This window comes from Cynocephalus volans, chromosome 14 (genome assembly GCF_027409185.1).
Source record: "Cynocephalus volans isolate mCynVol1 chromosome 14, mCynVol1.pri, whole genome shotgun sequence".
Lineage (NCBI taxonomy): Eukaryota > Metazoa > Chordata > Mammalia > Dermoptera > Cynocephalidae > Cynocephalus > Cynocephalus volans.
In genome coordinates, this window is record NC_084473.1 from 15,109,616 (window position 1) to 15,132,267 (window position 22,652).

The 22,652-nt window shown below is 36.3% G+C and overlaps 1 protein-coding gene across 2 annotated transcripts in view; it reads right to left on the minus strand.

The window, feature by feature from the left end:
* Positions 1-22,652, minus strand: part of NBAS (NBAS subunit of NRZ tethering complex) — a 361,846-nt gene that overhangs the window by 56,164 nt on the left and 283,030 nt on the right. For both annotated transcript variants that reach the window (XM_063078155.1, XM_063078154.1), the window contains exons 45-48: positions 19,838-20,056; positions 16,723-16,925; positions 14,283-14,372; positions 2,880-3,075 (exon numbers count right to left, since the gene is read on the minus strand). In XM_063078155.1, coding sequence (XP_062934225.1) covers positions 2,880-3,075; positions 14,283-14,372; positions 16,723-16,925; positions 19,838-20,056 — 708 coding nt within the window. The remainder of the gene's footprint in view (positions 1-2,879; positions 3,076-14,282; positions 14,373-16,722; positions 16,926-19,837; positions 20,057-22,652) is intronic.

A 22,652-nucleotide genomic window follows, 5' to 3' on the forward strand; every position in this document is an offset into this window, starting at 1 on the left:
TCTTCCAGGTGTTTGGGATACAGAGATAAAGAGTACAGTCTAATGTGCATGGAAGCAATGATAGACGCAGTGAGCAAGCATCCCATATCTCCTCCAGCACAAGGTTCTGCTTTACACACCAAGTTCAAGAATCTTTCCCAAGATCATAAACTAGTAGTAGAGGGAGGATGGAGATGCACACATATTTGCCCACTAGCGCCCTGATCTTACCACTGCTCTAGTGAAAGGTAACACAATTTCTGAAAAATAATTAAAAATATGTATATGTGTGTGTGTGTATAAATATAAGAGATAATTTAAACTACACAGTAACATTCCAGAAGCTATTGGGGATGTTTCCATTCTGGAACCACAATTTTCCTGCATTCATTTTCCAAGTAACAAGACCTTCTTTACAATATGAGACAGAATCCCCTCCATCAAAGTCACTAAGTCCTCCAAAATAGATTTGAATCAGCAATGGCGGGCAGATATATAATACATGATTTCTAAAAGAAGAGGGCAGACACTGATTTATTTCTTGGAGAAGACTAGAGATTACTAGCACAATTAAGCCAGTATGATAGCTTTCTTATTTCTACTACCAAATATTTAAGTAACCCAGATTATTAGCTGCGAAGAACAGGGAAATTGCTCTTATATAATGAGAAAGTAGAGGGTGGAGAAAATAAGAGTGAAGAGGACATAAGATTGACTTTTACTAGTCCCTGAGAGGCTTCTGGGAGATACGTTTTCTAGAGGGCCTGAAAGTCTGCACTACCACAGAGGAAATATAAGTGGAATGCAAGTTACATATGGGCCTTGCAAATGAGAGAAAATAGTTTCTATTCACAGCAATACAGTCAGGTCAGTTTAGAAAAGTACATGAAAAAGAAATCTTAATAACAGAGGCTAAGCTGCCTGAAATCCTGCTTTTTAGAAAAAGTTAAGCTATAAGGAAATTAAAATCACAGAAATATTCAAAAATCATTGAAATCACATAAAAATTACAACTTGCTCCTTAAGTAACTGGAACTTTGAGATGAGCTTAAAAGAAGAAAGTGGTAATGCTTATTTGTGAAAAGTTTGGGCCCAAATATCAAAATGTATGTTCTAGTGTTTCAACATGACAGCTAAGATGTTTTCCTCTTTTCCCAGCTTCCATGCTTCTTTTTACTAATATTTTCAGTATGTAGATCTGACACAGCATGAAGGGAGGCTCCAACCAGAGAAACCAGCTCCAACCAGAGAAACCAGCTTCATCATCCTGGCGGACACTAGCAACCAAGGCAGATGAAACTGAGCAAGGTTGAGAACTTGAAAAATGGAGGTTGTGTCAGGAAAGTATGTAACTACAGTGACGTTCATGTGCTTCAGGACCCTACTCAGAACCTAAAGTTCCACATGGCAAAAATAACATAACCTAATGCAGGGTTTACACAGGGATGCCACATGAACACCTCTAGCTTCTACTATGCCATGTACCTGGAATATATTTTACAGCCTACCGCATCTGTGTTCTTAAATTGCTCTTTACAAGGCTGTGAGTGGTCTCCTGAGTAATTCAAGGCAAAGTGTTAGCAAGGTCACAGTGCTTCAGAGACAGAGTATTATTAAGATATTAGTGACTTTTTAATTATAATCCATTTCAGCAATTTTGCAAGAGCAGAGAATCTCTGATAAGTCCATCTTTTTTGAATCTCAATTTCTCTAACTTTGAAGAGTAAATAATAGTATTTACCTATATATAACACAGAAGGAAACAAGAATATATAATAATTCTGAAGATATTCTGAGATGAGTCCCAAGATATTCTCGACATTTGATTCATTTTTAAAAAAAGAAAATCATTATTCCTTAAATGTAGTAATAAAAACATAAATATAAATATAATCATAAACAAAGCTTTAAAATTAGAAGGTAAATTGAGTTGGAGTCAAACTTCCAGGAAATTCTTTTGCAGATGCAATTATCTGGGAAGTCTTGGTTTCTAACTTTTATTGACATGATGTCCTACTCTGCATGCTAAAGCACTTGATTGATGTTGCTGGCTTCTGGATCCTAAGTCCTTAGGATACATCAATTTAGAATTTAAGTCAAACTTCAACAGCCATCATACTTCTTTGATTTAGGAATATTAGCATTACCATTTACTCAACAAATAACTGTTTAAGCTCTGAGTATGTGCAAAGGATACTAGAGGAATTCAAAAGTTGAGTACACCCTCCAGGGCTTTAGAGTTTTCATGGTAGTGGGGGGACAGAACTTTTAACAATAACCATAATGTTTTCATGGTAGTAGGGAGACAAAACTTTTAATAATAATAATAATAAATAATTAAAATATTAAATAATTGAATATGTGGAATTCAAGGTTCAATTGAACTTCAAATGGTCAGGGAAGGTTCCAGAGAGGAAATGGATGGAGTGAGTCTTGAAGGACAGTACAGAGAAAATAAGATTGTGTGTCTCTGCTACATCATGTCCTTGTAGGTACAGAAGTAGGTGGGGGTGGGACGGGCATTTTAGTGCCTTTGCAGAGCATGGAAGAAGTGAATTAAACTGAGCACTGCGTTTCCATTCAGATCTGCATTCTCCTGGGAAATGGGGAGCTGCCATATTGATACTGTGAACAATCCTCCCTATCTCTTAGGAAGAGAAAAATGAAACATACATGCTCGGTGAGTGAGACATCATCTATTGTGAATATGCATATTCAAACATATAGAAAAATAAAAATTAATGTTGTTACATGCATGCAATTACTAAATAGCTGGACTGAAAAACATATTGGAAAGTTTTCATTACCAAACCAATTATTCACTTGAAAGTAGTTTAATCAAGAACTGATCTCTAATTACTGTCAATAGGGGAAAAGATCACAGTAAGACTCTCCCTTACCTGTCGCTGGGGCCAAGCAGCTTTGAGAATGGCTTCCGTCCTAAAGAACACGAGGAGCTTGCTGTCCTCCTCAGCCAGGTGGAATGACTGCTCCACGATCTGCAGGACATGGATGCGGGGCCTCACAGGCCAGGTGTCGTCAGCGCAGAAAGGCCGCAGCCACTCCAGCAGGTCCTCAGACGAAACCAGCTCCTCTCTACAGCACAAAATCAAGGGGTAGGTATAAACTCCTGAGTCTGTTTTTTTCCCTTCCAGTAATCAAATGTGGTCATTGACCTAAATACTTGTTTGTTGATGACTTTATTTTTTCCCTCTTGAGAGGAAAAATTTAGATTTTTTAAATGGTTTATACTCATAGCAAACTGTAGTAGATATTTAAAACTATGCAAAATGAATTTTGAAACTGTCACACTAAAATGAGTTACATAAAACAGATAAAAAAATAATCATTAACCAAGGTCAAGGGTTCAGATCCCTATACTGGCCAACCACCAAAAAAAAATCACCAACCAATACATCCTTGGGTAGTTTATTTCTTATACAAAATTTAATAAGTAGTAAGGCGTATTTCTATTAATGATACTAATAGTGTCAGGTGCCATTCTAGTAATTTTATATACACTATCACTAGTTGACAATAACTATGCAAAGTAGATATCATAAATTATATTTTATAGATAAGGAAACAGGATTCAGGGAAGTGATACAAAATGCCCACAAACATCTATAATAGATACTGCAATATGATCGCAAAGCCCACGTTCTTTCCACCACTTTTCAATGTGATTAGAATTTCAGTAAGTGGTTAGAGTATCAAATTTTATATTACTCTAAAAATAAAATATGAACATTTGGTTATTATAGGACTGTGAAGTCTAAAGGGATTCAGAGAAGGGAACATTTGGTACACTTTTTAACAAGTATTAGAATTCTTCTCTGGTACTCCCAAATGGACCATTTCAGGAAAACAACTTATTTCATGATGATGTCAATGAATTACTATTGATGACTGTTAAGAGGTTGTCCATATAGAAGATTCACTCCCACAAGGCCCTAGAGATCCATGCTAAAGCACTGAATTATACAGGTTTTGTTGTAACCAGATCCTTATAAGGTAATAAATCAGCCATAAATCACACAGACTGAATCCCCGACTAATCTACCTTAAACCAAATTTCATGCTTTAACATGACTATAAGACATTTAAAAATAATAAAATAAAACCAAAACTTTTGAGAAGAGTAAAATTCTATAATGCCACTAGTACATAAGAATAAAGAAAATTACAAAATGTTGTAGACAATTGCCTTGAGCATTTCCTAAATTTATGAAGTCATTTATTAGTTTTACCTATGAATGTACCTCTTACTATTTATCAGGAATGAGAAAAATTGGGGTGCAAAAAAAGTAGAATGCTCTGGATATTTCCTGGATACCTACTATCTGCAAAGTGAACAGATGGTATGGTGTAGTGGAAAGACCATTTTTAAAAAAAAAGTCTGAGTAATCTAACTGTGAATCCTGGCCCCATCTTTTCCTACAAACCGTAGACAAAAATCATGAATATTTTCATTACTAGTTTATAGTTAAGTAGACAAAGGTCCCAAGAGTGTCTCTTCCGGAGTCTGTGAAACCAAGATAACGTATACAAAGCACCTAGCATAGTATGTGGCAGAGAATAAGTACTTAATAAATAATAACCATCATTGCCATAATAATAATTATTATTTATACAAGTATACAGTTTCTGCTTGATGATACAGAGATAAAAATATTATGGCTTCTACCTTCAAAGAACTAATAAAACAATGGAATGGAAAGACTTTAGAAGTAACTATCATCCAAATTACTAATATAACTTAAATTTGAACAATTGTTTTAGAGAAGAGTGAACAGAACCAGGGAAGGCTTCATAGAAGATATAGCATGTGAACAGGATCATAAAGGATAAGTAGGAAGTATATATATGGAAAGGTGGGAAAGTTATAATAGAGACAAAGAGAACAGAAAAAAAAAGCCAAAGATTTCAAAGGAAATAGAATGTTTAGGGAGAGATTAAAGCACAGATGTGTGCATAGTAAATTAGAGAAGAGAGATGTAAGGGGGATACAATAGGTCTTCTCGCCTAGATAATCAAGACTGAAGAAAGGCTGAAAAGGCAGTGCAGTTTAACTCTGAAAGCATAGGCTCTGGAGTGGTCAGGCCCAGATTCAGTTCCCAGATGTACCATATCCTGACAGTGTTACTTTGATCAAGAAGTGACTTAACAGTTCGAGCCTCAGTTTCCTTATTTATAAACTGGAGATGGATAACAATACCTTCCTCGTGGTAGTGTTGAGAATCAAACAGAAACATAAAATAACAAATGTAAACCATGTAATACGATGTCTGGCACATAACTAAGTACTGAAATTAATGGCAACCATTATTACTGAGGACATCTGGTCTTATTTTGTATGAAATGGGAATAATGGAGGGTTTCTAAGCAGGGAAACATCAAAATCCTGTTAGTGATTAGAGAAATGTGCAGGCTGGGGCAGACTGAGGCCCTTCTGATGGAGGCCTGCAGCTGTCTAATTAAGTACAATTCTGGAGGAAAGGCATTTAAAGCCCATTTTTGGCCATGAGTCCAAGCCAGATTCACATAATATGAAGCTGATTTTTTGACCTCCCCACCCAAGTGCCAAGGGATAGGGTGACTAGGGTGAGCTAGAATGAGAGGAAGCTGGAGCCATGAAGACAAGCTGGAAGTTATAATAACCCAAAACCTGAAAATGATGAACAAGAATGAAAACAACAACAATAAAAATAACTTCTGAAGGCTTACTATGTGCCACGGATTATATCACTATCTTTTTTCATAAACACTGTTATCATCTCCAATTTGTAGATGAGAAAATGATCATGGAGAAGTTCAAACAACTCCAAGGTCACACAGTAAGTATTGAAGCCAATATTTGAACTCAAGACTATCTGGCTGCCTTGTCAATTGCTACACAATGCTACTGAACCAAACTCTGGTGTATTCCAGAACACTGTGGCAATAGATTAAAATTTCTGAGATACTGGTGGGACATAAAAGACTTATAATATTTTTCTAAGTTATTAAATCGTTAGATTCTTTTTACATTAGAACTTATTGTGCAGCTAATAACATTTGAAATTTTGGAGGAACATGCCCTAATTTGGGGTTGATAGTTCACATACATAACAAAATTATGAGAACTCATTCCAAAAATAGAAGCACTGTGTTCTAGAAGCACCATGTCCTAGATGAGTGTCACTGTATGTCCATAAGAATATTGGTGTTCCATAAGACTACAGAGAAATGAAAGGCAGCTCTTTAGAAAAAGCCATCAAGGACATTGACTAGACACTATCTCTGAAGTTTTTAGCTGCAAAACAGTTTACAATCTGATTTTAATTTGAGTTTTTAAAATTCATACTCACTCTCATGGTTCAGCAAACACACACATACACACACACACACACACACTCATACACAGAGAGACGTAGAGAGGGAGGGAGGGAGGGAGAAGGAGAAGGAGGGGGAGAGTGAGTGAGAGAGTGAGAGAGTGAGAGAGAGAGAGAGAGAAAGAATTGTGATAAAACATTAACAACTGATAAATCAAGGAGAGTATATAGGTATTTATTTTCTTTAATCTTTGCAACTTTTCTGTGGGTTTGAAATTTTGTCAAGATAAGTAGGTGGATGAAAAAGAACAACTACAACTTTTAAAATAAAAAAAACAGAATGAACAGAAGAAAAGTGATTCCATTTCCATAGTCTTTTTTGAAGGCAAAGAGAGGGTTTAATGAGTTTAGGAATAAAAAAAGAGCGTTATTTCAAAACATATTTACTCCATTATAAATGTTATACAAATGATTTTTAAAAGTTATAAAATAGATGCAAGGGAAAGTCTCTCATAGTTTCACTGCAAACACATAGGCAATTACTTCCACCTTTTTCCCTATAATGAGGATTAGGGAGGTATTATGCTGTACAGGGTAAGTTAGTACACTATTTTAAAAAATTAATAAAGGAAACACACACACACAATCAGTTTTGGTCAAAAAGATAGAGAGTCAACTGGAATATCTAAGTAGCTCTATTAACAGAAAAGAAAAGCAGCAGCAACAATCACAACAAAAATATACTCACTAAATGATTAATTTGAGAACCTGATATTCTGGGGTGGGATGGAGTGTTCATCTATATTTCCCTATTATGTAATGCGGCATGAGAGAACATTCACACAAGTACAAAGGAATGGAAGGAAAATGCCAACCAGACAAAGGCAATTATTGAATCAAAGCAAAAGGATTTTAAGAATATAAATAAGCTAATACTTGGTAAGAGAGTTTTCAGATTCCATATGACATATACATACAAAGCTACCCCAAACTTAAATTTAAATAGTTAAGGTATATTAAAAGAGATAGTAAATATGAAAAGCATTTTATAAATCATGATGCACTAATTAAAATAAAATCATTGTTCTTATTTGAGAATAAGAGAACGTCTGTATTCAAACAAGAAAAGCACAGACATTTGAGATTTCTTGTAAATATAAATGTCATCAAATTTGAGTGCCTGAAGGCAACATAGGTCACTTTGTCCAATCTGTTATACTGAAATTAACATGGCTACCAACTTTTGGAGTTGGCTTGCATTGTATATGCCAATGTTTCAAAATTAAGAAATTTCACACACATATACATAGAATCAGAATTTCCAGCTCCTCTATCAAAACCGGATGATACGCACTGGCTGCAACAGGCTGGGGCCAAGGCAGCAGCCACCGAAGCCCAGTCTGTCTTGCTCATGTCCACTTGCCAGTTCTCTCAGAAGGAAAAGTGTTTGCCAGCTCTGATCTGTATGACACAAGAGAAGGAAGGAAGAGAGGGAGGGAAGGAGGGAGAGAGGGGCAGGTAAATGAGCTAACAGTGAGCGACAGAAATACTCATATTTTATGCAGGCCCCTCGCCTCAATTAATGAACTGATCCACACAATACAGCATGCACACTTTCCTTAGTACACATGGAGCTGGGGGGGTGGGGGGGGCAGACATTTCCCAGGAGAATGTCTTCTATTTATCAGTTCCCTTGAAACAATCAGAGGCAAATGGAAGGAACAAGAAAGAATTGCAAATAAATGGATGCCTACTGTGTTAATGGCATTGCAGTAATATAAAAAGTGTGTTTTTTAAAAAAATATATCATAATCAAGTTATATTAAAAAAAATTCCTAGAAAGGCAATAATTTTTATATGAATACAATTCCAATCTCATATCTTAACTTTTGATAAATACTAATAACCTTTTTGTGGCTACTCCCAAATACATCCCAGTCCAGAATACCTTTCTGTGCTCCACTTGTCGGTGAAAGCATAGACATACCTCACAGTCACAGGCAGAGAGCTGCTGGATAGGCATAAATATGGCCCAAAGTGATACAAGAGACACTGCAGTGGTTGAGTGGATCCTCCATCTTGGTTTGTGACCAGGGCTTTCAGGAGGGTTACATATCACAGAACACAATGCCCCATGCACTGTGGGTGCTTGGAGAACATCAGGTGATTTACTTTGCCTCACAGAGCAGGAAGAGCAAGAAGAAATCAGATTCAATTTGCTCTAGCAGGTTTTTCTTTTCTTTCTTTCGTGTCTTTTCTGTGCTTTAAAAATAATGTGAAATCCCTAGGTAATAAATACTAAAGAGTTCAATGAAGTCTGAATCATCTGACACTGTTCAATATATATGAAGCTTTAAAACAGCTGAAGCTGATACCGTGGATAAACAGTAATTCAAACAAACCCCCCCAAATATTCAACAGATTTGAAGGAAATCTTTTTTCTTTTCTGAATGTTGCACAGAGGAATTCTTCATCAATTACCTGTCATGTGAGTGTATTTAATTCTGAGCTTCATTTCTTAATCTGTAAAATGGAGATAAATTCTGTATGACAGACTTGCTCTGAGGATTAAGTGAGTTTCTAAACAGCACCTTTGCAAGGTCTTGGCATAGAGTAATAGGTGTTCATTAGGGGTTGTGTGTGTGTGTGTGTGTGTGTGTGTGTGTGTGTGTGTGTGTGTGCGCGCGCGCGCGCATGTTGTTTTTTATATACATGATAGTATTTTCTTATTTATGGTTTTAATAAATATATTATTTTAGAACACTTATTTTAGCTACTGAATTTTTTTAAAACTTATTTTTCTTAAGCAAACTAATAAACTAATTGTTAACACAAACTAGAAATTTAGATTATATTCTCAAAATACGATGTTATAAAAATACATAAATAATACACATTCATAAAATAAATATACATTCATTAAATAAATTAAATATGCATAAGCCTCTGAGTAATTAATTATTGTATCTTTAATAGTAGATGTTACAAAAGGTTTTTGGCATGACTTCGAACCCTTAGAATACTTAACCCTGATGTCTGGAGGCAGGAATGTGGCTAATCTGAAAAGGAAAGCCATCTCTACAGGTGGCTGAATGCTCCACTGGTGGCCTGAATGTTGTGATATTACATGATTTAAAATTAATACAGATAAAAGAAGAGGAAAAAGCTTTCTGGATTTCTGGGTGAGGCAGGAGCTCCAGTTGAAAAACAAATGATATCTGCATACACTCAGATTCTTACACTTCCACACAGTCTCCCTGCCGGGAATATTATAGGATGGTATATGAGGAACCCAAGAGCACGTGAATGTGGATGTGTGTGTAGCTGACGATGAGTATGAGCAGAAAATGATGAATGACTGAATACTCATACAATGAGTATGAGCAGAGATGGTTATTCACCATTGAAACAGACACTATGGAGGGTAGTAAATATTGAGGTTACAGGGCTGTGACTCAGGAGGGCTTGGTATGTCAACAAGAGGGAGGGTGAGGGGCCCATAAGGTCTTGCATGGCCTCCTAGAGGTGAGGCAGTCATGTAAGGCCAAGTAATGAGTGACTTGAGAGCGCTACTGTAAACGGGCTGGAATCCCCATGGTACTCCGAAGACCCTACTTGGAACTACCTAGAAAACAGAAACTGACTCCCGTATGTGATTTGGCCAATCCCATTACTGGGAAGAGAAAGCCAAGCAAAGGGCATCAGGTTTAACAGTACAGATTCAAAAAATACCTGTGAGAAATAAATGTTATGACTTTTTCTTCTTCTTTTTATTTTTTAAGCAAAAAAATGTTAACTGAAGTTTTATTTTGCTTTGTTTTTGTTGTTCTTAAGAAGTCTCTGTTACTGTGTCTCTGAGATAAAAAGTAAGATCCTGTTCTGTTTCTCCATGCCCTAATGCCTTCCTCTTTGAAGCTTTAAAAACTACTCTATATTCCAGAGACCCAGGTTGGATTCTTCTGTATGTTTGGCTGGAAATTCACTAAGAAAAACACTGCCTTCTAATCTTCCTGAGATGTCCCCAGTGGGACAAGACTAAGGGATGCCATTGGAAGAGGAGAGTACCTGTTGAGATCCTTTTGTCTTGGGAGGCCAAGATCCACAGTGAGCCTTACCAGAGAGAAGTGGAGCTGCCAGCCGAGACCTGACTGACAAGCTGGGATGAAACACAGCTAGATGAATCCTCTAGGAGGACGCTGAGTGTTTCCCATGCAGCATCTCTGCCTGCTCTGCTACCTGCTGCATCTGCAGTTGCTCAGTTGGCTTCCTCGGCCTGGAACACCATCATCTACCTCCTCTTTCTAAAAGACTCTTATTTCACAAACCAGTTCCATTGTCACCCCTTGTGTATCCTGCCCTGACTTGCCCAGGCAAAATTAACCACTCCCTCCACCCTACTTTCTGCATTGCACTTACCACTCCATAGTACAGTCATATAGGCAAGCTTGTCTCCCCTGCAAGACTGTGAGCTCCTTGGGGTTAGAGGTAATTTCTTATCTCTATATAACTGATCGTGACTTAATACAGGGTGTGGCACATAGTAAACACACAGAATTAATTAAATTTCTCTTCAGAATAATGAGCCTCAGTTAGCTGCTGCTATAGCTATCTTCCTATCTGAAGACCCACAAGCAAAAGGGTTTAGAAAAACAGTGCAAGGTAAAAAGCAGAAGTACTAGGGGGTCCTGCTTGCAATGTTTTTCCATGTTCACCTATGAGTATAGCTTATCCTATATTCTGTCACTCCAAGGTTTGAGCATTATTATTATACCTGTTATGGTGATCTTTGATGTTACTATTGTAATTCTTTTGGGGTACCATGAATCATACTCACATGGGTGGTGGCAAACTTAATTCATAAACATTGTTATGTGTTCTGACTGCTTTGCCAACCAGCCATTTTCTCATCTCTCTCTCTCTCTCTCTTTCTCTCTCTCTCCCCCCTCAGCTCTATTTCCTGAGACACAACAATATTGAAATTAGAGGCCAATTAATAACCCTACAATGAACTCTAAGTGTTCAAATAAAAGAAAGAGTCACACATCTCTCACTTTAAATCAAAAGCTAGAAACAATTAAGTTTAGTGAAGAAGGCAAGTCAAAAGTCAAGACAGGCCAAAGCTAGGCCTCTTGCACTAAACAGCCAAGTTGTGAATGTAAAACAAAGTTCTTAAAGGAAATCAACAGTGCCACTCCAATGAATGCACAAATAATAAGGAAGCCAAACAGCTTATTGCTGATATAAAGAAAGTTTTGGTGGTCTGGATAGAAGATCAAACCAGCTACAACATTCCCTTAAGCCAAAGCCTAATCCAGAGCAAGGCCCTAAGTCTTTGGCTCTGTGGAGGCTGAGAGAAGTGAGGAAGCTGCACAAGAAAAGTCTGAAGCCAGCAGAGGCTGGCTTGTGAGGTTTAAGGAAAGAATCCATCTCATAACTTCAAAGTGCAAGGTGAAGCAGTAGTGCTGATACAAAAGCTACAGCAAGTTACCCAGAGGATCTAGCTAAAATCACTGAAGAAGGTGGCCACACTAAACAACTTGTTATCAGCACCACACTCTCCCGAGTGAGCCACAGGCCGGCCCTAAGGTGGCCACACTAAACAACTTGTTATAGTGGAAGAAGATGCCAACTAGGACTTTCATAGCGAGAGAGAAGTCAATGCCTGGCTTCAAAGCTTCACAGGACAGGCTGACTCTCATTAGGGGAGATAGCATGGGTGGTGACTATAAATGGAAGCCAATGCTCCTTTACCATTCTGAAAAACCTAGGGCTCTTAAGAATTATGCTAAATCTACTCTGCCTGTGCTCTATAAACAGAACAAAGCCTGGACAACAAACACATCTGTTTACAGCATGGTTTACTGAATATCTTAACCCCTCTCTTGAGACCTATTGCTCAGAAAAAAAGATTCCTTTCAAAATATTACTGCTCACTGACAATGCATCATAAGAGCTCTGATGGAGATGTAGGAGGAGGTGAATGTTGTTTTCATGCCTCCTAACACAACCACATTCTGCATCCCATGGGTCAGAGAGTCATTTTGATTTCAAGTCTTATTATTTAAGAAATACATTTTGTAAGCCTATAGCTGCCACAGACAGTGATTCCTATGATGGATCTGCACAAAGTTCATTGAAAACTTTCTGGAAAAGATTCACCATTCTTAGATGCCATTAAGAACACCCATGACTCACAAGAGAGGAGGTCAAAATATCAACATTAACAGGAGTTTGAAAAAAGCTGATTCCAGCCCTCATGGGTGACTTTGAGGGGTTCAAGACTTCAGTGGAGGAAGTAACTGCAAATGTGATGGAAACAGCAAGAGAACTAGAATTAGAAATGGAGCCTGAAGATGTGACTGAATTGCTGCAATCTCATGATAAAATTTAACAGATGAGGAATTGCTTCTTATGAATGAGCAAAGAAAGTGGTTTCCTGAGATGGAATCTACTCCAGGTGAAGATGCTATGAACATTATTGAAATGATAACAAAGGATTTAGCATATTACATAAACTTAGTTGGTAAAGCAGCAGCAGAGTTTGAGAGGACTGACTCCAATTTTGAAAGAAGCTCTACTGTGGGTAAAATGCTGTAAAATAGTATCACATGCTACAGAGATATTTCATGAAAGGAAGAGTCAGTCAGTGTGGTAAACTTCATTGTCTTATTATAAGAGATTGCCACAGCCACCCCAACCTTCAGCAACCACCACCGTGATCAGTCAGGAGGCACCAACATCAAGGCAAGACCTTCCACCAGCAAAAAGATTATGACTTGCCTAAAGATCAGATGATCATTAGCATTTTTTATCAAGACAGTACTTTTTAATTAAACTATGCATATTGTTTATTTAGATGTAATGCTACTGCACACTTAACAGACTGCAGTATAGTGTAAACATAACTTTTTACATGCACTGTGTGACTCGCTTTATTGTGATACTTGCTTTATTATGGTGGTCTGGAATCAAACCTACAATATCTCTGAGGTATGCCTGTACTAAATTATAATTTAGAGCCAGGTAGAATCTTAGTTCTATTTCCCAGGTCTATGACTCTGGGCACGTCAATTCCCCTCTCTGAGCTTTTAGGTCCTCTGAAAATGGCAACAACACATGCGGCCATTAAAAAAATAATCAAAGTAATCATTAAATTCACAAAGATAAATGGAAAGTGTTACAACAGCAAATAAGTAAAGTTGAATACAAAAGTGTCTATACATTTAGATTGAAAGTACGTAAAAATATATCCGTACCTAAACAGTAACTGGAAAGTAATATGCAAATAAAAACAACTGACTAAATGGAACTGTGGGGAGTTTTCTCAAACATGTCTTAATTACATTATATTTTCAATTAATAAAAGCAAATGGGGCAAGGCCTTACAGGGTTCAGATGGGTATTAGACATATGAAAGACCTTTGTACAGTTGGAGGAAGTGCACAACTGTTAATCTGTGGCTTTTATTATTCTTATCAATAACATTGCACCTGAATGAAAAATTCTTTCTAAATATGGTGTTAGAGATACACACCATTCTAGACTTGTAAAGCCTACATACTCTGAATCCTCAAATAAGGCAGATTTAACTTATATAAAGTTTTTTTTTTTAAAACATAATATATGCACCCTAGGGATTTCCATACTTAATCAGTACAGTTAACCTTTTGGAGATGAGAATCCCTTTTCTTCTAAGAAGATCTTCTAAGAAGATCTGGGAAGGAGGCAAAAAGAGACAATGTTCTCTGTGGCAAGTAGGGCTGAGGACAGACAGTTCTGCCAGAGCAGATGGGTCAGCACAGAACTGAAAACCCTATCAACAGATGCAGAGCCACTCCTTAGTTATGGAGATGGTCCTCTGCTCTTCCTTCAGAAACACCCAAAAATATTGCTTAGTCTTAGAAGCATCATAAATATGGATACTAAGAGCAATTCTAAGACTGTGATGAAAACCATTAAATGAAGATGCAGAAATTGTTCTAGTCTTACCGCTTGTCCACACTGTCATGGACTGCTGCAACAATACCTTCCAGGACCTGCAGTGGGTCCCTTGGCCCACCAAGGTCAGCACTGCCTCCACTGTGAAAAGAAAGAGAGAACTGATTCAGAAGAGAATCACTCAAGCCTTAGAAATAAGCTGGGACGTATACACTCAGATGAACCCAGCTGGATTTTGGCACAGTATACTGCCTGCTCATGGTCTTTTGTGCTGTGTGATGTCTACAAATGTACAAAGCCCTATACTAGTTGCTAAGGATTTGGAAATGAAACATTTTCTGCCCATAAGGAGCTCACAGTCTAATAATGCATGTTTTCCTGTCAAGAGAATAACACAATCTACTTGCATTCTGTCAATCAAAAGACATGCATTGAGCATTAAATATATGAGCTATTTTAAGCATTAAATATGTAATAATAATCTAAATCCTCCACCTAAACTTTTTCAAAGAAAACTAATATTTACTTTTATTTACTAGGTACCAGGCACTGCTAAGTGCTTTAAATACATTCTACCACTTAATAATCCCAACAGCTCATGAGACAAGTACTATTTTTGTTTTTGTTTTCGTTTTTGCAGCTGGCCAGTACAGGGATCTGAACCCTTGACCTTGGTGTTGTCAGCACCATGCTCTAACTAACTGAGCTAATTGGCCAGCCTGACAAGTACTATTATATTATTATGCCAATTTTACAGATGTGTATGTCTGGGACTCTAGTGAATTCTGAAAATGCAACAGAGAAAAATGAAGTTTTAGATGATTTTTCTGACTAACTTAGGTTAATGATTTACATCAACTGTGGATTTGCTTACTTTCATTTGTTATTTTGTGCCTATTCAATTTTACTAACTTCCTAAAAGGTAAATGTTATAGACATTGTCAGTAGCAATTTCCTTTCCTTTGAAAAGGAGGCAGCTGAACTCCTCAAGTTCCGTTTTACTTCCACTGCTAAAAGATTTAATTCATATATACTGAATGTCTTCTATGTGCCAATATTTACACCATGTAATAAATCAGAACCAAATAGTTAGTAGTAGAATTAGATGCAGGAAAGGAGAGAGAAGTATAATTTATGTAAAGATTTTATAAATGTAAAAATATCATATTTTATTTTAATTATTAATGAAAATGTATAATTTTTAGAAAATAACTTCACCAAAACACTAATATTCCAAAATGTTTATTTTTGTGAGCTTAAGAAACAAAAAAAAGATAACTATAAACAAAAAGCTACGAAATGCAGCAAATATCTGTCATCATTTGAAAGAGGGGAGTGAGTCTTATAACCAACAAAAAAAGTCATAGTAATAATATTTTAAATGTTCTCACCACAGAGAAGTGACAAATATTTAAGGTGATGGTTGATCATTCCAGAACATATACACGTATCAAAATATCAATTTATACCCATAAATATATACAATTACTATTAGTCAATTAAAAACAAAACTAAAAAAATTTTTTAGAAAATTTAAAAAGATCATATCATAATAAGCTAATAACAGAAGAAAGCTTTATTAGTTTGACATTTATTCTTTCTAAAGAGTGTTATGATATTTTATGTCTCTCTCTACACTTAGAATTACCAGATACCTCAGAGCATTAAGGTAGAAACTGTATGAAGCTGGGGTAATTAAACTGATAAAGGCTCATTTGATTTCAGTACAGCTGTGGAACACTGACATGCATTTAATCAAAAAGTTCCTCAAGAGCAATACAGAATTACAAAGAATGCTTAAAAGGAGAATAAATTAAACACAACTAAATCCTTTAGCCTAATTGCATTATTCACAGAAAACACTTGAAGCCTCATTATTTTCTTAGCTTCACTTTTTCCTCTTTTCTAATTCTCTTGAATGCTTTCCTACAAAGGCACCAGCAAATCGACATAAAGAATTTCTCAATTGTCGGTTTTATGCCATTAATTGTAGGTAAATAACATCCTAAGACACTTAACAGATGTCTAGCTTCTTCGGTGTATGATTAACCTTGCCCAATGTACTTCAAAAGAAACTTCTGGGAACCATTTTCCCATTGCTACAAAGAAGGAGAGTTAGAAAAGGCCAGATGTGAAAAACTACACTGAAGTCACAGGGCACCCTGACACTTTGCCACCTGCTTCACATGCCATTTTGGCCTTTCTCTTCTATCAAGAATCATTTGGGGAGGGGAAAGGGGTCCAACCGGAAGTTAGTTACACATAATACCAATGATCAAACACTGTCATGGTTCTCCATTCTCAAGATATGTTAAGACATGAGATGTTGAGAACTCTAAGAATAACCTCCCACTTTTGTAAAGTACTTCAAAGCTTATAACATGTTTCTAAATACATAATGATACTTCAGCTTCATAACAACCATGAGGTGGGCACCACTACTGGCAAAATATCACCCCAGGCTGTCCTCGGTGACTTCTTCACAGCTTACCTCAATGCAGAAATTATTTTCACAACTGCACTCTGTACTACATCCTTGAGTGAGATGTCAGGAGGGCCAACAGCCACCTCCAGCAGCAGCTGAATCCTTCTCAGCGGCTGACCATCTAAACACATGGCCACAGCTAGATCATGAAGTTTCCCTTTTTCTGATCGGGACAGGTCATAGAGATTACTGTATTTCTGCAGTGTTTCCTGAAAAGACATGGCAATCAACACCTAAAGACCAAATAGAAATTAAATCCACCTACAGGAACGTAGTGAATCATACTTAGAAAATCCTCGAGCCAAATACATTACAACCACCAACACCATACCGAAGGACGTGTATTTATTATTAAGAGCTTAGGCTCAAGGGACACACAGGCTTGAGTACAAGTTCATATTTACCATTTAGTAGTTAAAAGGCCCTTGCGACCTCAAATTTCATCACCTGTAAAATGAGGATGAGGACAATAGGGTCTTGTGAACAGAGTTAATTGTGAACATTAACTGCAATCATATAAATATCCTTTAGCACGATGTCAAGCATAAAGTAATGCTCAATAAGTATGAGTTTCTCTATTATTATTATTATTACACTACTACATAATAGTTATAATCTACTGAGCATCAACTATGTAATCCCACGCATTATACATATGGTATCTAATTTAATACTTATAATAATCCCGCAAGTGGTTTTAATTAGCCCCAATGTTATGAAAAAGGAAACTGAAGAGTGACGATATTAAGTAACATGCTGAAAGTCGCATGGTTAGCAGTTAATGGAGCTAGTATTAGAATCCAAAGTCTACTCCCTCGCCCCCAATGCCATTCTGCCTACCTCTCTTTGATAGTATCTGTAAAAACTAATATTACAACAAATAATTTAAGAAAGAGGACACAACTATTGTTTTTCAGCATACCAAATAGTCACTTAATGATAATAACACTTTTCAGGTTCTTTGTATTTCTCAGGTAATCCTGAATATACTGTTTTTGTTTTTCAAAACAATCATGTAAAAATCTGAAATTTAACTGGATATTGGATGATATTAAAGAATTATTATTTTTTGATTATGATTATTTTGTAGTGTTACATTTAAATGTATCTTTTAGAAATAAATATGGAAGTCTTTATGGATAAAATGAAAAGATGACCAAGATTTGCTTTAGAATAATCCATGGGAGTGAAGTAAGGGTAGGTAGGGGTGGGTATGCATGAAATAAGACGGGTCACGTTTTGATAACTGTTGAAGCTGGCAGTTGGCATGTGAGGTTTCATTTTACTATTCTCCCCATTGTGAAGTTTTCTATTTAAAAATACTCCCTATGAGTTAGGCAGGGCAATTACTAGGATCTCCACCTAAGAGAGGAGGGACTTGAGGCTCCCCAAGGATGAAGGCCTTTAACTTAGGTTGCACTAACCTTCATGAGGATATATGATGTTCTTTCACTGGGTATATAACTAAGGTTAAAATCAAGGTCTGAACTTAAAAGAGACAAATGTATGGAAGTTAAGGTTATTTCCAGTTTTTGCTATGAAAGAGTCTTTAATAAAATCAAATCATGTCCAATCTAGGAACCACAAGAGTCTCCTATTATGAACCATTTGTGGTCTGACTGAATGGCACTCACAAGGAGCTTAACGGCACTTTTAAAACACAGCACAGATGAAACACACACGTTTTTGTTAATAACCCCCTTGAGTCCACATACACTATTCTAGCCACTGAAAGACAATACTTGTTCCAAAGAGAGTAATGCTAATTCTCTGGATTTTAATATAGCATATTCAATTTAAAAAATAAACAAATATTTAAAAATTTTTATGCTAGTACATGTAAATCACTATTACTTGAAGATTCAAATTTAACTCTGGTTCTTGTAATTATGGACTGTAGTACTGTGAATGTCAGCAGAATAAAATGAAGATTGGTAAAGACAATTTGTTCCCTACAAAGCCTTCTATATTGTTTATATACCATTATTTAACATTATTCATTAGATTGGCTAACAGGCACTGAAAAATATAAAATGAAATAAACTGCTACCACACTTTTTAATTCTTCCCATTATCTTTTCAACAAGGGGTTTGCATTTATGTGTCTCATACAAATTTTGAAGTCTTCCATTTGTTCATTATCTGAACTCTTTTCCGCTGACTGATCCTTCTAGTCAGGAATATTTTTCTACAAGCCAAGAATACAATTCAATACATGTGTAAGGTTTAAGGAAAATGAAAAAAGGAGGTTAATGGCCACTTATAGTTCATTTACCATAGCATTGAAGGGCAAATAGAATATTATTCATATATCTAAACACTGTTTTCAATTACATGAAAACATCTATTTATTGATTTGTCAGCTTTCCAGTTCTGGAAGAGAATATCTAAACTCCAATGACTGTTAAAATACAGAAATATCTGAGCACCTCAGGGGGCTTCTGGTTTCCTTGTACAGACCTAATGCGCAGGTCCTCAAACCTTATCACAGGCAGCGGCTCTTGAACTTCATGATGAAACCATGAGACACCAAGTCTCAACTAGAAACCAACTAGGAACAATTTTATTAGCCAAAAAAAAAAAAAAAATCCATATACTGAAAACATGAACATAAAAAAGCAGGATAAGGAGTACATATATTTTCTTTTAGAACGGTTGAGAGCAGGCATGTGAGGATATTTCTGAATTTTTCTGAAAATTAGGGGGTAAAAACCTTATATTCAGTTGGAGAGCAAAACACTTACTAGCTAGTAGTGGAGCTGGAGAACCACCATCTTTATCACTTCTTAACTTTGGAGACCACTCCCCGCCCCCAGGCACCTAACCTGTGTTCAGCTCCTCCTAACCATCTCTCTTCTCCCACCCTTCCCACCACCTAGCCCCCCTTCCTCCCCAGGTATCAACTGTGTTAAGTGGCCTAAAATACTTTTGAAAGAAGTGAAAACTGAACTGTCAATCAAGTGATAATGAAGAGGTCAAAGGATAAAGTCTGAAGGACCATCGTCAAGGATATCTGCAAGTCTGAAAACCACATCAAAACTACTAATGTAGCTTTAAAAGACAAATAAAAGAATACACTGATACTATCTGAGTGAGCATATAGAAGTTTCCATGTCATTACCTGATCACTGTTCTGCAGAGAAACTATGAAGCTATGGCTGAGGGTTTCCAGGTGAGCAAGTGATTTCTCCAGATGATCCAAAGTATGTGCATGGGTAAGTTTAGAATCACTAGCTTCTTCAATGTCTTCTTCTGAGTCTCTTTTCCTTGGCTTCTCAATAAAATGTTTGACCGTCTTAATAGCCTTTCTAGTCATCTCTTTACGTGCTTCCACAGACAGCTTTTAAAATAAGGTATTAAACAATAGTGAGATAAACCAGTCCTACATTGTCACATAAAGCATATTCAATAAGGTATCAGTGAGGCAGAGAGAACAAAAGTGACATTTTAATATGTAGAATTTTAACCAATGAATAAGACTTGTTATACTAGTTTTTCTTCTGTGAAGAAAACAAAAACAGTGAGGTACCATTTGCACTATTAAATTAGTAATATAGATCTTTTTAAAATGATAATACCCAAAGCAGGCAATGTTGTGATAAAACTAATATTCACACTGACTGCTGGTTACAGTACGAAAATGAGGAGTCATTTCTAATATCATAATTCCCAGTTCTGGTCACTTATAAGAAAATAATTCAAAAGAAGAAAAGATATATAGATATAAAGATTTTAGCTATAATAAGACTATAAAAATAAAACAATTTAATTGATAAGAGAAATGATAACTAGCTTAAGATAAACTGGTAAGAACATGATGTTGTTAAAATTAGAATAAAAAAAAACAGTACAGCAATTTGGAAAATCCTTATCATAAAATGTTAAATTTCAGAAATCAGGATATAAAACTGTCTATACCATGGTTACATTAAAACTTGAACTATATCTGCATATAAAATATATGTATTTTATATATTTTGTATTTTATGTAAAAAGAATATGTATATATATTATAAAAATATAGGTATTCAGTAGGAGGGTACTTCAAAAAGTTCATGGAAAAATAGAATTAAAAGGTAACATGGATACTTTCATGTTTGAAAGATCCTTCATATATAAAATTAGTGACTACTAAGATTTTGGAATTAGGAGCAATTTTTTCCTTCTCTACTTTCCAAACTTTCTATAACAATGTACTCACTTGTATTCACTGATATGTGCCTGTGTTAGATATCCAGGAGTTATATTTTTCTAATAATATTAAAAATATTAAGCTCACTTACTCTTAAGAATACAAAATAAAGTCTAAACTTTACTCATTTTGATGAAGAAACCAGACAGCACTGAGTAATTCTGGGAGCATTCTTAGGCCCTACTGATTAGTGCTGTTTTGGATCCTGGCTTTTAACCTCCTGTCAACTACTCAAGCACATTTTTACTACATCCTCGAAAGGATTTGCGTTGACTTATTTTTTAAATAAAAACAGATAAAAGAGTCCTAGGATAAAATCTTAATTTTTCCTATTATTTCTCAGTCATTGGTATGTCTCTGGTTATGGCATCAGTGAGCACACTAGGAGGTAAACGTCCCCAACCCTCCATTTCCTATCAGCTCTCTCCAAGTCACTTTTCACAGAATTACTATTTTAAAATGTTGATAGCTGACATTTTCTTAATTTCATATAAATATTGATAAAAGGTATCTTTAGGAAAGTACTATTTCCATCAAATTGTAACTAAGTGCTTGCTTTGCAACTTCAAAACAAGTTCTGTAGTCTCTACTTCTTACCAGATTTCTGCCTCTAAGCATCTAGGCAAACAAACAAACAAAACAAAACAAACAAACAAACAAAAAACACAAAGGCCACCACTAACTGGAAATATTAATTATGTTATTGTCTCCTCCCCCAAATAAACTGTGATTCCTCACTGTGTCTTAGAAATAAAAGACACTAGTGCTGTGTTTAGTTCGATAGATCTCCCCATACTCCACTGTGTGGATGGAAAGACTGAGCTCCAGGAAGGTGAAGTGGTGTGTTTGGGCTCATTATGTGAGAAGAGCAAACTGGAATCCAGATCATCTGGTTTCCAAGTCTAGACCTCACACTGCAGTCTACACTTTCATTAAACTTGTTCTTGGGGAAACAAAAATAAGTGAATAGAATGAAAAGATTTGCCATACTATATTAATTCTTATTCAGTCTTGATGCTGTTCCTCATTCAGCATTCAAGCAGCCTGCACTCTATCATACACAGTCAGAGCCTGTGAGCATGCAGAAATGACCAGTGCAAGCTGTGTGATGTGTTTTGACAGGCAGCACTGACGTGGAAACCAAGTGGTCTGGGTTCTGGTTTTTAATAATTAGTGGTGGCTTGCTGCTGCTGGATACACAAGCTGGCCAAATTCATATACTCTTCCTAGTCTGTTGTGTGGTGTGGCAGGGTTTCAACAAGAGAATAGAGACAGGCAGATAATTCACACATGCAGGAAGTAGGGTCCTGGAAAAAGCGTCAGATCCCTATGCCCTTAAATAGGTCCAGATGTGATCATTGTTGTCAAAGGCTTAACGTGCCATTGTCAACCAGCCCTGGAACGAATTAAGCAGAAAGAGCATTAAACTCAGAAAACCTGTGTTTAATATTTACTACCTGGGAGACTTCAGGCAACTTGACAAAATGCTTCAAGCCTTAGTTTCTTCATCTGCAAAATGTAAAAAAATGCCATCTACTGCACAATGTCATTTTAAGAAATTAAATGAGATCACATGTAAAATAATCAACACAGTGCCTTGCTCATAGTAATAAGTGGAAGCTGAATTTTATTTTGACCAACTCATAAAAAGCATAGGTCATCTTCCACCTGTTAGTTTTTCATTTTCTAAGAACTTTCTCATGTAATTCCCTTTTAGAAAAAAGATTTTTATAAGCTCTCCAAA